The sequence below is a fragment of the Dermochelys coriacea genome, chromosome 3 (assembly GCF_009764565.3).
Source record: "Dermochelys coriacea isolate rDerCor1 chromosome 3, rDerCor1.pri.v4, whole genome shotgun sequence".
Lineage (NCBI taxonomy): Eukaryota > Metazoa > Chordata > Testudines > Dermochelyidae > Dermochelys > Dermochelys coriacea.
Window position 1 is genome coordinate 1,913,837 of NC_050070.1, and position 15,195 is coordinate 1,929,031.

Sequence of the window (15,195 nt, forward strand, 5' to 3'; positions counted from 1 at the left end):
AGTTCTACCAGCTGGGAAGGGCTGGGAGGAGCTGAGATGCCAAGGGAGTCTGGGGCTGGGCCTGGCTTACGGCCGGAGAGCAGACTTTTGTTCCTTTCTGAACCTGAAGTTAATTCAACCTCCATAAAGAGGCTGCTGTTATTGGACTTGCACACACCCTTTTTTGTGAGTTAGGAGGACCCAAGAAGAGGCCTTGAGCACAAGGAGGGTGGGCGCCTGGGAGGAAGCAACCCCCCCAACAGCAAATGGTTGCTTTCCCATTCGCCCCCCCGGCTGCCTAGCTCCAGCACAGTGCCTGGATCCTCCGCTCTGTGTGGGAACCTTCCCCCCTGCAACCCGCTCACATGGACGCTCACTCCTTTCAGAGGGGCCCGCTGCGCTGCATTCACCCCGGCACACACAGGGGCCTGGCTCCTCTCTCTCAGCCATGCAGGTGTGTAGCTACACAAGGCCCCTCCCCCAGCTGGGGCTTACCTGAGCTCTCCCGCTCCAGCCAGGCATTAGCAATGGCGCTGGAGCCCCCTGGCAAATGAGCACAGCTCTGACACGGGCACTTGTGCTTCCCCCCCTCTTCCTCCATGCCCTCTTCCCACCCCAGCCGGTCTGTGTCTCCCCTCTTCCCGCCTCCCAGCATGTCTCTCTCCCTTCATCCCACCCCCTCCACCCGTGTCCACGCCTCTTGTCGCACCCCTCGGTGCACGCACGCCTCTGCGTCCTACCCTGCAGTGTGTGCATCTTTGTCCTGCCCCTACCCCCTGATGTGTGTCTCCCTCTCCACTCCCCCAGTGCCTCTGTGCATATCTATCCTTTCTTCACGGCAACGCCAGGTGGTTGTATCGGTCTCTCTTTGTCCTTTCTCCATGCCTCTCCCCACAACGTGTGCTCTCCCACCCCAAGCTGCGTCTTTTCTTCGCACCCCTGCCCAGTGTACGTGCTGAGGCTTTCCTTCCCCCACCCAGTCCCCAGGGTGAGTCTCTCTCCCATGCCAGCCTTCTCCCCACCTCCCCACCCAGTGTATCTCTCTCCCCATGTCACGTGTCCCTGGTTTAGGGGTGTGCACTCCCTGCCCCCCACCCCATGTCCCTGGTTCAGGGGTGTGCACTCCCCCCTGCCCAGGTATGCAGAGTCAGACCAGGGCCACATGGAGGGAACTGACCCAGTTCCTGTTGTCACAGGAAGCAGAGGGGCAGGTAAACCAGCCATTGCCTGCAAAGCAGCTGTCCCCCAGCCCTCTCAAGGCCACCCCAACCAACAGTACAGCTGCCCTCATTCCCCCGCCTTACCAGAGGCTTCCCTCTCTCAGCAGGCGACAGCAGCGAGGGTAACAGCAGGTCTCATCAGCGCAGTCACACTCGCCCCCGTTCAGCAGTGCCCAGAAATAGCTCAATCCGCTCTAATCCCCCTCTGCAGCTCAGACCTCCTCAGTGCCTGCCCCCACCCCCCCGTTCCGATCATCAGCACAGCCCTCTGGCCAGACCCCACTCTTCTCCCTGCCTGCTAGATACCAGAACGTCCCCCCCAGCTCCTGCAACACTCCTCCTCCTGGCAATCAGACAGCCGGTTAGACTTGACATGAGCCTCTGAAAACACTGGGGCCAGATGGACAGTCCCAGAGCCTGAACCCTCCATGCGTCCCCACAGCAGGAGCAAGGCAGCTGCTGGGCAAGCCATTCCCCCCCACACCAGCCAGGCCCACCCTCCAGTGGCCCTTCTGCCAGTTACAGCCAGCACTGGACGTGCACAGGAAACTGGACTGAGACCCACCCAATTCATCACACATGTGGGCCATCAGAGAGTGGGAAGGACCGTGCCCCCCTCCACAGTTGGCGTGCCTGGCTTCAGAGTGTTCCTTACCTTGTGAGTGTCGGGCGTCTCCCTGTCTGGAGCAGCGCTGCTGGTGTCGATAGACCCGTTGGACGGCATCATGGGGAGAGGGGGAGGCTGAGAAGTTTTGCTTTTTTAAAAATAAAATAAAATTTAAAAGTTCAAACTTTAAAAACAAGAAGAAAGTTTAAAAACAGCCCCAGCAGCAATGTCCCAAGCCTTCCGTCCGTCCGTCCGTCCCCTCCTGCCACCTGTGGGGGAAACACAGAGAAGGGCGCAGGGTGAGGCCTGGAACACCATCCCACACGGCACCCGCAGGCACCAGCTTCAAGCGGCCTCGCCCCCAGCCAGGGACAATTATTAACACGCCGCAGCCTTGACTCAGCCGGGCAGGGGCCCCTTTCCCCCAGCTCCGCTGCCCCGCCAGGGTCCCCGCCACCCTGACACCATGCTAGCCAGCTCCTCCAGGCTCCAAAGGAGAGCCCCCTCGCCCCTCCCTGGCCCCCCGTCAATCCCAAACTCCTGTCCAGGGGCACAGAGTCGTCCCCCCCACCCCGTCCAGACAGATGCTGGTGCCCCCTCCCCCAGCAGGGGCTGCCCACCGCAGCCAAGCACCTGTTGCTATGGAAAATGCTGCCTGCATTAGCCATGGCCGGGGCTGCTGTTGCCTTTGGCACCGGAGCTGCAAATTGTTTCTAGAGCTTTCCAGCCGCAGCTCGTTCCCAGCCAGGAGGGTGGGGGGCTGCTGGGCAGGCAGGGCTGCTGCTTCTCGAACAGAAACTTAAAACCCAGACAATTCGTGTGCCTCTCCCCCACTACAGGCAGGCTGTGGCCTGGGGGGCTGCAGGGAGCAGCCTCCCCCTCCACCTCTCCCCTCCCCACACCTCTGCTCTGTGCAGAGGCCAGGGGGCTGGGTGTCCCCCACCATCAGCCTCTCCCTCCCTGCCCCCAACCTCTGCTCTGTGCAGAGGCCAGGGGCTGGGTGTAGGCAGGAACCAGCCTCTCCCTCTCTGTGCTCCCCACCTCTGTGCAGAGGCCAGAGCCTGGGTGTCCGCTGCACTCAGCCTCTCCCTCCCTGTCCGTCTCCGTTCCCGCACCAGCACCTCTGCTCTGTGCAGAGGCCAGGGAGCTGGGTTAGAGGCAGGAACCAGCCTCTCCCTTCCTGTCCACCCCCCCCACACACACCTCTGCTCTGTGCAGAGGCCAGGGGGCCAGGCATCCCCTGCAATCAGCCTCCCCCTCCCTGTCCGTCCATTGTCCACACCCACACCCTTGCACATACACACCTCTGCTCTGTGCAGAGGCCAGGGAGCTGGGTTAGAGGCAGGAACCAGCCTCTCCCTTCCTGTCCGCTGTCCACCCCCCCCACACACACCTCTGCTCTGTGCAGAGGCCAGGGGGCCAGGCATCCCCTGCAATCAGCCTCCCCCTCCCTGTCCGTCCATTGTCCACACCCACACCCTTGCACATACACACCTCTGCTCTGTGCAGAGGCCATGGGGCTGGGCGCCCCTTGCAATCAGCCTCCCCCTCATCCTTAGCAGGAATCCTGGGACCAACACTTGGAAGCTGTTTCCCCTCTGCTGGGAGGTTTGAGCACCACGGAACATTCTCTGCAGCCTGAACAAGCAGGGCACCATCCGGAACAGACCCACCTCTCCTGGGCTGCCCCACCTTCAGGCATACGTCTCCCCTGTGTCTCCAACAACTGCCCCAGCCCCATCTCCCCCTCACTTCCAGACTCATGGGACATGCCAGCTGGGACAATCAATCACCACCTCAAGTTCTTCTATTTCCCCTGGGCTTCCAGCCCCTCCACTCCACCGAAAGATCTCACCAGGGTCTCCTTCAACCTCCTCTTCTGGTCCATTCCCAGAGCTCCACCCCTTCCTCGCCCGCCTTGCCCTCCCTGCTGCTTTTCACACTGCTGAGCACACTCCTTCTTGACACCTGGGGCTTCCCAGACTCCCTTTCCCCTGGTTCATCTCTGACCATCGCTTCGGGGCTCTCCCTGTCTCCACTCTCCCTCAAGTCTCTTAGGTGCTGCCTTTGACCCCTGCCTCTTCTCCTTTCACCCCTCTTTCTGGGTGAGCTCATCCACTCACATAGCTTCAACTACCATCTTTACCCCAAAGAGCCACCTCTCCACTCCGGACCTGTGTCCCTTCGTCCCAGCCTGACACCAGCTCAAATGTACCATGGCCAAACTGAGCTCCTGTTCCTTCCTCCCACCGTCTGTCAGCACGGACACTGTCGCCAAAAGGCCAAGCGCGCCCACCCTAACCAACTCCACTGCTGCCTTTGCACCCATGCTGACGCTGATTCACGTAGGGTGACTGAGACAACAAGAACAGCTTTCCTAGCCATCCAGTGGCTGAGACTCCCCTCTCTGCCCCTGCGCTATGCCCCCAAGAGGATCCCCTTCTCTTCAGAAATGCATCCCTTTCCATAGCCTCCCCTACTGGGGCTGCAGGGCCACCACTAGTGATCCATGTGGCTCAGCAGCTGGGTCTGCACCCTGTTCCCTGCCATGCCCCTCCCCCACAATATCCTTCTTCCCCAGCTCTGCTCACACCCACCCCCCAGTCTGGCACAGCAAGTCCTGGGGGGTTTGGAGGGAACAGAGGGAACAGGAATCTGGTAGCCAAGGGACTAGCTCCCAGCTTTGCTCCTCCTACTGCAGCCTCAGCAGACAGCGTACCTGTGGGTTGCTGGAAAGGAGTATGGCAGCAGGGGAGGAAACCAGGAGGGAGCTGGGCTATGAGTGCAGAATGAGCTCATGACCCACATCTGGATTGCTGGCTGGGACTCTGTGGAACCAAGATGTGGATATGGGGTCATGGCCCAGGGGAGAAGCAGAGATCTTTTGGGAACTCAGAGGAAACTCTCAGCTGGTGAGCTAGAGAGGTTGGCCAGGCAAGGGAGCTGTCAAAGAGGTCAGTGCAACAACTACCCTCAGTAAACTGACATGTGACCCCTGTACAATTTGGGGTGACATTGCAATGCCTCTTGCCTTCCTGACAAGCAGGTGACACACTCATGTGTGCAACCCGGTGTTTTCCAACCAACCGGGAGGCAGGAAAACTGGTGTAAGCTTCCCCAGCAGACCTGACCAAAGAGCCCTTCTCGCCAGCTATTTGTCATCCCCTTCCAACTCTGCATGACTTCCTATTGACTCACCCTTGCCAAATTCCAGGTGCTTCCCTCCCCCCTCGAATAGTGTCAGCCTCCAATGCCCATTCTCAGCATCCCCCACACCTCTGCCCCTTACACCTAGAGTGCCCTTCCCGAGCTCAGCCTGAAGCTCCATCTCTGCTGTGCTGCCTCCGGGCGACACGTTGTGCTAGAGGAGTGTCCAGGGGACTGTTCAAACCTCCCAACGCTGCGTGTGTGTTGTGCCCTGCCCCCTACTTGCTGTATCTCTAGACTGTGGGCTCCTTGGGGCGGGGAGCACCCCTGCTGCTTGGTTTGAGCAGCACCAGTTGGATGCAGACACCCCGCAGGCAATCCAGCTTCTCAGTCAGGGTGTCTCATCCCTCTGGCCTAGCATCCCCAGGCAATCCAGGTCCTTGGCCAGGGTCTCGTGATCCCCAGGGCCCTGCCCCCATGCCATCTGACTCCCTTGCCAGGGTCTCAACCCTCTCTGGACCTCCATTTCCACACAGTCTAGCTTCACTGTAGGGGTCTTGTGCCCCTTGGGGCCCCTCACCACAGAACACATTCTCCTCTGGTGGGTCTCCCGCCCTGTGGGCCCCAGCTGAGTTGCTGGCAAAGTTCGCCTGGATTTCCAAGTAAGCCTCCCCAAACCCATATGAAACGGCTCTGTCAGCCACTTCTCCCCCCAGATGCAGGGAGCTTTGCCATTAGGAAGGCGTTCCAACACACACACCAGGCCAGCAATAGCTCAGCACTGCCAGCCAGCCCCCACCCCAGGTCATCCCCAATGTCCCAGAGAAATGGCTCGCTCAGAGCAGCACGCAGCTCCACTCTGAAAAATAGCCAGTTCTCAGGCTTTGATTCGCTTCCAGCAAACATGGTCTCCAAATGCACTAAAAATAGTCGGGCTGCGTAAGAAACACCAGGCAGATGGGGAATATGCAAGGGGGAGCACCGGGAACAACCAGCAATGAAGGCCTCCTCCCCGCCCCCATCCCTCAACAGCCTCACCAACTGACCTCTCCCTTTGCCCTCTGCTGAGCTTTAAATAAAGACAAACACTCTTTTTCAAAGTGAGCCACTGTCCTTCCGTTACAACGGAGTGCAAACACCCCTCTTTTCCCTAGTAATCGCAAGCTGCTGCTGTGAGCCCCGTGAGGGAGTGGACTCCCTGTCCAACCAGCGAGGGATCCTGCATCTCTGTCTAAAGGAGGTTTGACAAGGTCCACACAATGTTCCTTACCTCTAAACGTGCAAAGAAACATGACTGAAGCAGGCTACACACATTCAGTGTGGAACCTGTGAGGCCTTCAGAAGTGGCCCATTCACAGCAGCCTTGCTTTGGTCCCAAGCTCTCTGAATAACCTTACCCAAGTCAATGAGCTCCTCCGCTGCTCACACAACAAGAGCTCGCTCTCCTGATGGCAGCACGCACTCCTTCTCCTGTGCGCTAGCACCCAGAGTTATTACTGGAGCATTACTAGCAAAGGCTGAGCAGAAGCTTGCAAACTGGAAGAGTTTCACCCAGTTAATTCAGCAGGTCTCAAAGCTTGATCTCAAATTAATCCTCTCCTTGCCACCTGCTTGGCTCTCCCACTCACGCACCAGCGCCTGCCTTTGAAGTGCAGGGAAGGACTCTGTCTGCACGTTCCTCTGCTCCTGTATTTAACAGCTCAGTCTGACCTTACAACTGAAGGCAAGTGGGGAAGAAAATTTACCGCACTTCTCCCACAAGGCAGAGCTTGTATGGGATCTGCCAGTCACTCCCACTAACGGCAGAGTCGTTTAAAGTGGGTTACCTTCTATGATACACACAGTGCTGACAAACCAGGGTTTATTAAGGACTCCTCAAGTCCTGCTGTCAGGATGCTTCAGTGTGATCACATGCTGGGAACTCGCAGAAACCTAACAGGCATTTTATTTCAAGTCATTTCAAAGAGGAGAGCTCACGAGCCTCCTGCTCCAGCTATTAATAATGAGGGCAAGCTTCATCCCAAAGACCGGGACCTCAAGGCCTTTCATAGACTCACATGCAGTGTGCACAGATCGCTGAAATGCAGCCACCTCCAGACTATGTTTACAAATACACAAAAACAACAAGAAGTCCGGTGGCACCTTAAAGACTAACAGATTTATTTGAGCATAAGCTTTCGTAGGTCTTTAAGGTGCCACCGGATTCCTTGTTGTTTTTGTGGTACCGACTATCACGGCTACCCCCTGATACAAATATACACACAGTCCCCCCTTGCCCCCCAGCAACTGAAGGTAGCTGCTTTTTCGCTCTGACACTACATGCAGAATTTGAGGTATGCCAGCGTGCAGTTACCTTACCCAAGCCAGCACTTGGCCATGACACAGAGGTGACACCCTGCCCAGCGACCTTTAATGACCACAAAGACCGGAGCTTCACTCCTCACATGAAAGACAGCACCTCTGCTCACACAGTGCACTTCACATGTACCTGGCACCGTGGTGCAGCACAGACATGGGGGGTAAGGGCCACCTAGAGCTTAGATGGGTGCACTTTGCACCTGTAAAAACAGGGGGCTTTCCAGGGTGCTGTGAGGAATCATTAGGGAAATTGTCCAAAGCACTTGAAACATGACAAGTGTTGCAAAGTGTGATTATTGTTACTTTGAGTCACCAACACCCCGTGACAGCATGGTCCCTTCTTTCCACCCCCATCTTGGAGCATTAGTTCAGAATTGACTCAGGAACAAGAGACACCTACTGAGCCACCAACAACCATCCAGCAGTCCCTAAATCACACCTGGGCATTAGCTGAGCACTGACTCAGCGAGACGAATGCTAACTACTTTGAGTCACTACCACCCCCTCCACTGCAGCGTTCACTGAGTCTTGACTCAGAGGCAAGAGTGGTACCTAGTGGTGCCCTCATTTTTAAGGTCAGACTGGACAAAGCCCTGGCTGGGATGATTTAGTTGGGGTTGGACTGGATGACCTCCTGAGGTCCCTTCCAACCCTGAGATTCTATGATTCTACCCTGAGTCAGCACCTACTGCACTTGAGCATTCCTTGGAGGTCTCCCAGGCAAGTAGCAAACAAATCCATCCCTCCTTAAAACCTGAAGTCAGAGACCAAAATGGTCTCAAAAACTAAATGATGCTGCAAACCACAACTCTTGACATTCAGAAAAGAAGGCAACTGGGAGAGAGATTCTCTCTTTCCACTACAACAAGGCTGATAAGAGAAAGATCTACAGAAAAAATCATAGCCATATTTGTCAAAAATGTTCAGGGCTAATGGTTTAGAAGTGATAGTGTCACCTATGCTATTACTCCCCACAGATGGCTGTAATAAATTCATTGTCATGGATAATAAAAGTATTGGCTTGATCCAGTTAACACACTTAGCTCATTAGAAACTTCTACGGTCAAATATTTTGCTTATTATTCAAAATTACGTGTCTGTGTTAGGCAAAGGAGTCAAAATCTCAATTTGTATTTGACTTTTACCTTCACAGAGTGCTATATGAAACTTCATACTATACCCTGTGAATTTCAGCAAAAACAGATCATCAACTCTGCCAAGTGCTGGGGACAGTGACAGCACACACCTCAGGTGAAAATACACAGAAAAACAGGTAAGTTGGAGGGAATGGCTGGTTCTCAGCAAGAGGCTAGACGGAAAGGAGGAGGATACGGGAAAAGTCCGAAAACTAGCCCGACAGAAAGTTATTCTACACAACAAGACTTTCTTTTCTCCTGTACTGTAACCTAAGTAGCCAACATCCTCTCCTACACTGTAAACATAATAATGTAAAGTTATGCATCTAGGAACAAGGAACGCAGGCCACAGCTACAGAATGGGAGAATGTATTCTGGGAAACAGGGACTGAAAGGCATTTAGGGACCATAGTGCACAAGCAACTCCCAGCGTGATGCTGAGGCAAACAGAGCTAATGTCATCTGGAGGGTAGGGCAGAGAGGTGATTTCACATGTGTACAACACTGTTGAGACCAATGCTGGAATACTGCACACAGTTCTGGTATCTACGTTTTAAAAAGGATGCTGAACAATTTGAAAGAATGTAGGAAAGAGCCAGAAAAAGTATTAGAGGGTGTGCGAGAACACCCTGTGGTGAGAGACTTAGAGAGCTCAATCTGGTTAGCGTTTCAAAAAGAAGACTAATAGGTCAGTTGATTACAGGGTATAAGTGCCTTCACAGGGAGACAATATTGGGTACTAAAGGGCTCTTCACACTAGCTGAGAAAAGCAAAACAAGAACGGGAGGTGGGAAACTGAAGCCAAGCAAATTCAAATGAGAAATAAGGCACTCTTTTTAAGAGTGAGGGGGATTAGGGAAGTGGTGGATTCTCTATCTCTTGATGGCTTCCAATCTGACTTCTTTATGGAAGGTATCTGCTTTTTACCCAAACACAAGTCACTGGGCTCAGTACACAGGGAGATATCTGAGTGAAATTCAATGGCCAGACTAGTTGATCAGACCTTAAACTCTATGAATCTATGAAACATTTGCTTCACATGTCCCTGGAAGTCTCCCAGCCCTCCCACACCCACCCTAACACTAACGGAACGGCTGCTAGAGAAGTTTCTGGTTAGTAGGTCAAGAAGACCTTCATTTAAAAAACTAAACAGCCTAAAATCTACAAGAAAATTCGGGAACAACTTGGTCCCAAACTCTACTATTTGTTCTCTAGAAAACTGCACTCAGAAGTATGAAACATTTCACTGTTTACATGTAGCTAATTCTGTACAACCCCCACATGAAACACACGGCATACATCAAAAGAGCCGACTCCACATGGAAAATTAAACACACTCATCAGGGTAATAAAGAGTATCACTGTGCCAGTTCACTTTCTTTTTCAGTTCTGCCACAGGCTCAAAGAAGCCCAGAGCAGAAAGCAGGGCACCCCTTTCTGTTACATCACCACCAATACACCAGAATTGCAGCCAAATCTACTTTCTACCATCGACCTTAGCTGTTCCGAGACCCTCAAGGGATTTATAAGTGAAACCTCTCAAACTGTTCTCAAGCACGCACTAAGAAGATTAGGAGAATCGTAGACTGAGCAAAGCAGGGATGCTGTAGGTTAGAAGAACCCCAATTGTAACAAAGGGCAAGGCAAAAGCCAGCCCATGGTTTGGTATAAGTGTGGGGAGCACGGAAGCAATCAAGCAGTGATGCATAATTGTGTAGTGGTATTTTTAGGACTATGCAGAATGAATGTTACATCACCTGAGGTACCTGGAGTTGCTGCCCAGAAGCAGAGCTTCAAGTATCCGTTGTGTAAAATACCAAAAACAAACAAACTACAGTAAGCAATGGGAGGTGCTATGGTGAAAGGGGTGGTGCCCACCCTCAAAAATACTTTGCAAAGCAGGATCAAATTAGTGGATTCTGCCAACTTTTTAAATGCAAACATCCCTCCAGGGTTTTACCCAGCCCGTTTCACTGAGAATGAAGTTAGGAACTAAATCATTTTGGCTCTGCTTTCATTCCAGCCAACCCAGAGAGATGTTTTTAAGACACTTATAAATTTAGAGATTATTTAAGCAACTAAGGAAAAATTGTTTGGACTCGAATCCCACTGCCACTCTACTGCAGAACTGCTTGCAAGCCCTTAGTCAAGTGTTATATAGGGGTATCCATTACTTCCCAGAGATGTTTGTGGACATTTCATTTTAAGGAAAAAGACTTCTGCTAGGAAGTTTCGAGCTGACTTGGCATGACAGCCTATTGCATGTGTGAAAAGTTACTGAGAGCAGGTACTAAACACAAAAAGGTCAATTCCTCTTCCATTATTGTCAAGAACTTCATAGCCACTGGATTTGAAGAATTTGCTTATAAATTTCCAGGCCTTCTCCTTCCATAGGATTTTAGACAGAAACCTCACCTCTCTAAATGGTACTCCAGGCCCGTATAAAGCAGTGGAGTTAAAAATATACACATATCTACGGCACTGTGTGTTTTCAAAACCTAGGTTCTCCAAAGGTTACTGGGCTGCAAGCCGTTCACCAAAACATAGCCACTGACCTCTTGGTTTATTTCTGCAATCATCCACTTAGCAAAGCAATGCAAATACAGTAAAACCAACCATTGTGATGCCATCTACACAGCACAAAGGGAAGAAAAAAAGAGGAATTAGGCTAAGAGGAAAATTTCTCTTGCTCACAGACACACACACACACACACTCAAACACTGAAAAAAAGGCATCACTAACTTGAACTTATCTCATCAATAAACATAAAAAGAGACAGCTAGGGAAGTCTGTGGTAACTGTACACGTCATAAGCAGATACACATCTTTCAGGCCTCAATTCCAAGCCATGAAGAACCCTTTCTTTCTCCATATAGATTTTTGCATTGTACTTGCAGAAGGAAACAGGTCAATGGATGAAAACTAACACAATCAATACAAAAGATGAACTTCGCTCGTGTATGTATGAGACCAAACTACCCAGCCTCTAATGACTTACAGTTTGATTCTTTCCCATTCTAGCTGGACATCTGACTATTCTTTGCCAGCAAAATCATCAGGCGGAAAATAAACCACACAGTCCTGCAAGCACTCAAAACCTTGACTTTATAGATGGGGCTTCAAAGTGGATCTTTAGTGCATTTCCCAATATTTCTACATAACAGCACTAGCATTGTGCTAGTTTTAAACAAGTTTCCTGGAGATTAAACAGCATGCCAACTTCCCCCCTTTGCCCCAATCCTGGACTGAGAGCTTTCAGAGGCTAAAGGTAGCAGTGCTCCCTCCCCCAGCAGGGCAAGCGTTTGATAAAGATCATTTTGAAATGACTGTGTATAAGAAAAAGAATCTCCATGCAGATCCCATAGGACTTTGTCCCGCCCAAAAAGAAAAGGAGTACTTGTGGCACCTTAGAGACTAACAAATTTATTAGAGCATAAGCTTTCGTGAGCTCTGTTTTTTCCACCAAATGCATCCGATGAAGTGAGCTATAGCTCACGAAAGCTTATGCTCTAATAAATTTGTTAGTCTCTAAGGTGCCACAAGTACTCCTTTTCTTTTTGCGAATACAGACTAACATGGTTGCTACTCTGAAACCTATTCCTCCCAAGTGACAGATGAGAGCGCAAGAGAAACAGACACACGCAGTGGTGCGCACACACATACACACACACAGATGGGCAGGCTAAGTCAATGACACTTGTGTGCACGGAATGAGTAACACGCACATCTCAGTTGCCAGCCTGCCTTGCAAAACCTCTCTAGGCTTCTTGTGTTTGGAGGGAGCTGCAAAAGCCCTTGTCACAATACAGGCAGCCCAGCCTTGCTGCTGAGGATGGAAAGAGGGAGGGAGGCCATTTCCAAATAAAAAGACAAGAGGACTTGGGGTAGGGGGAATAGAGATTTTCAGTGTCTTCTCCCCCCACACACCGCCAGCCAGATCCCGGCCCAAAGGCTGGAGAAAAGGGAGCCCCGGGGGGAGGGGATGGGGCCTGGCCCTCTGCCAGGCCCAGGATGATAAACCAGCCAAGCAGGCAATGCAGGGAAGAAAGAGGCACAGGCAGGAGGGAAGGGAGAGAGTTTTAGAAGGGCTAATTTGTGGGGCTGATTAAATGGCCCCATGGAGGCAATTCCCCTGCAGTGAGTGTGTATGTGCTGGGGAGGGGGCCAGATCCACAATGCAGCCTCCCTCCTTCCCCCAAATCCCAGCTGTGATGCCTTGCCCTTCATCAGTGCAGATGCAAAGCGTTCAAGGACACGTCTGCACCCAGCTCTTCACAGGGAGGAAAAGAGACCCAACCTCATCGGGGGCTGTGAACCACCCTGGCTCCTCCAAATCCGGTCAGGGATGCAGCAGCTTCCTCTGCCCCTTGCAGGGTCTCTGTCCCACTAACACTCCCCTGTGCTTGGGCTTGATGATGGGATGGAGGGGAAGACTCCTCCCTTCTCTTCCCCACCGCCCCAAAAAACACAACCACCACCCTCCACCTTCCTTACAGTGCACCATACCCTCCCTGGCCTGGCCTCGGTGTCGGGTGGGGGAGAGGGGGCAAGTTTCCTCCCATCCCCTCAGCAAAGCTCCAGAGCAAGAGGATGCTGCTAGCAGAGCCTGGGGAATGACACCTCCCTGCACCCCACTCCTGGCCCTCGGCAGGCACAATCCATCAGCAGAGCAGCAGATCCTGCCCAAACTCAAGGGGTTTCCTACCTTTCACACAAATAGATCAAGCCACAGGTGGGGGTGCACAGGGACCCGCTCCCCAGGGATGGATTCCTCTCCCAGCAGATCAGAGCAAGCCCCCCCATCCCTACCCTCAACCAGTGCCTTACACCCCTGCAGCTTGTCTGCAGAACCGCCTTATCTCCTCCCATCCTGACTCCCTGACAGGAACCCCCCGGCTGCAGCCTGTGTCCTAAAGCCCCCTTCCCTGGAGGGCACAGGATAGCGAGGGGGGGGAAGAGCGAGAGAAGGAGGGTCATGCCAGGCTGCCATTTTTCCTGCTTCTCTGCTTTGCCCTCCATACCACCCTCCTGCAAACCCGGCTCCACATTCCACTTCACAGAAGGGTTTGAGAGAGGGGGAGGGGGATTATTTCCTTGCCCTGGAACCGTGCCCACCCTTCTCCTCCCCCACCTTATTTTTTTACAAAACCCAATGCACGGCTGCAAAAAAAATAATACCCGGGAGCAATGCACTGCAGCCGAGACACGTCTGCAAACGTACGTGAAATAAAGGAAACCCCCACACAGAAGAGAGGATCTGGGTGCCCCCCGCCCCCAATAATCAATGCAAAAGCAATATCTCCACCTCAGGGGATAGAGTTGACGGCTCATGAAGTGATCAGGGGGGCTATCTTCCCCCCACAGCCTCCCCCCGGGGATCACAAGTTCCTGTGCCCCCAATGTACTCAAATCGGGGAGTCTGGGTGCAGGGTAGGGGGTAGCCCCTGAGTACCAACCTCTTTTCCCCCCATCGATCTGTGGGCAGCGGGATCGGGGCACCTGAACGTGGAAGGAGAAAGGGGCACCGACTGCCAAAAAAGCAAGGGGGGGGATGCAATATCTAGGGCAGATTTCTTTGCAGTCAAATAAAATGCAACAAGCGGCGCGGGGGGGCGGCGCGGGGGGCTGCGGTGCACGGCAAAGGCAGCCCGGGGAGGGGGCGGCTGCAGCGGCGGCGGGGTGGGGGCTCTGCCAGCTTCTCCTCCCCACGCCCGGCTGCCAAGCCCCCAGCTCCGTGCCCGCTGGCCCCATGGCACCGCCCCCACCCCGGAGGCGGAGAAGGGGAGGATCGGCCCCAGGGAAGCTGCCCCCTCCGCCGCCGGGGGCCCGCTCCTACCTCGGCCAGTCCCGGGCCTGCACCGCCCCCGGGAGCCGCCGCCGCGGTCCCCCCTCGCCGCCGCCGCCGCCGCCGCCGCCTGCCCTGCCCGGCGAGGCCTCCGCCCGCAGCTCCGCCGCCTGCTCTGCAGCACTGAGCCGCGCAGCCCCTGCCAGCGGAGCCCGAGCGGCCGACCCCAGCGCGGCTCCCGCGCGGCCCTAGCGCCCGCCCCGCCAGGGACCCAGCGACGGAGACACGCCCGACCCCCCCGGGGGGCCCCGGGGACGCGAGCCCGGCCCGGCCCCCACACGGGGACCCCCGGGGACGAGTGCACGAGCCCGGCCCGGCCCCCCACGGGGCCCCCCACACGGGGACACAATCATGAGCCTGGCCCGGCCCCCACACGGGGACCCCCACACGGGGACACAATCATGAGCCTGGCCCGGCCCCCACACAGGGACCCCCGGGGACGAGTGCACGAGCCCGGCTCGAACCCCACACGGGACCCCCACACGGGGACACAATCATGATCCTGGCCCGGCCCCCACACGGGGACCCCCACACGGGGACGCGTTCATGATCCTGGCCCGACCCCCACACGGGGACCCCCGGGGACGAGTGCACGAGCCCGGCTCGACCCCCACACGGGACCCCCACACGGGGACACAATCATGAGCCTGGCCCGGCCCCCACACGGGGACCCCCCCACATGGACCCCCGGGGACACGCGCACGAGCCCGGCCCGACCCCCACAGGGGACCCCCACAAGGGGACACAATCATGAGCCCGGCCCGACCCCCACACGGGGACCCCCCCACACGGACCCCCGGGGACGCGCTCACAAGCCCGGCCTAACCCCCACACGGGGACCCCCGGGGACAAGTGCACGAGCCCGGCCCGGCCCCCCACGGGGCCCCCCACACAGGGACCCC

At 54.7% G+C, this 15,195-nt stretch overlaps 1 protein-coding gene across 4 annotated transcripts in view; it reads right to left on the reverse strand.

Annotated features, from left to right (window-relative positions):
- DNMT3A (DNA methyltransferase 3 alpha) overlaps positions 1-14,401 on the reverse strand; it is a 242,092-nt gene extending 227,691 nt beyond the window's left edge. The window contains exons 1-2 of one of the 4 annotated variants that reach the window (XM_038394727.2): positions 14,285-14,401; positions 1,855-2,075 (exon numbers count right to left, since the gene is read on the reverse strand). In XM_038394727.2, the coding sequence (XP_038250655.1) occupies positions 1,855-1,926 (72 nt within the window). In that variant the 5' untranslated portion in view covers positions 1,927-2,075; positions 14,285-14,401. The remainder of the gene's footprint in view (positions 1-1,854; positions 2,076-14,284) is intronic. The other 3 variants (XM_043509959.1, XM_038394733.2, XM_043509964.1) reach the window with 3 other exon arrangements.
- Positions 14,402-15,195: the final 794 nt, after the last annotated feature.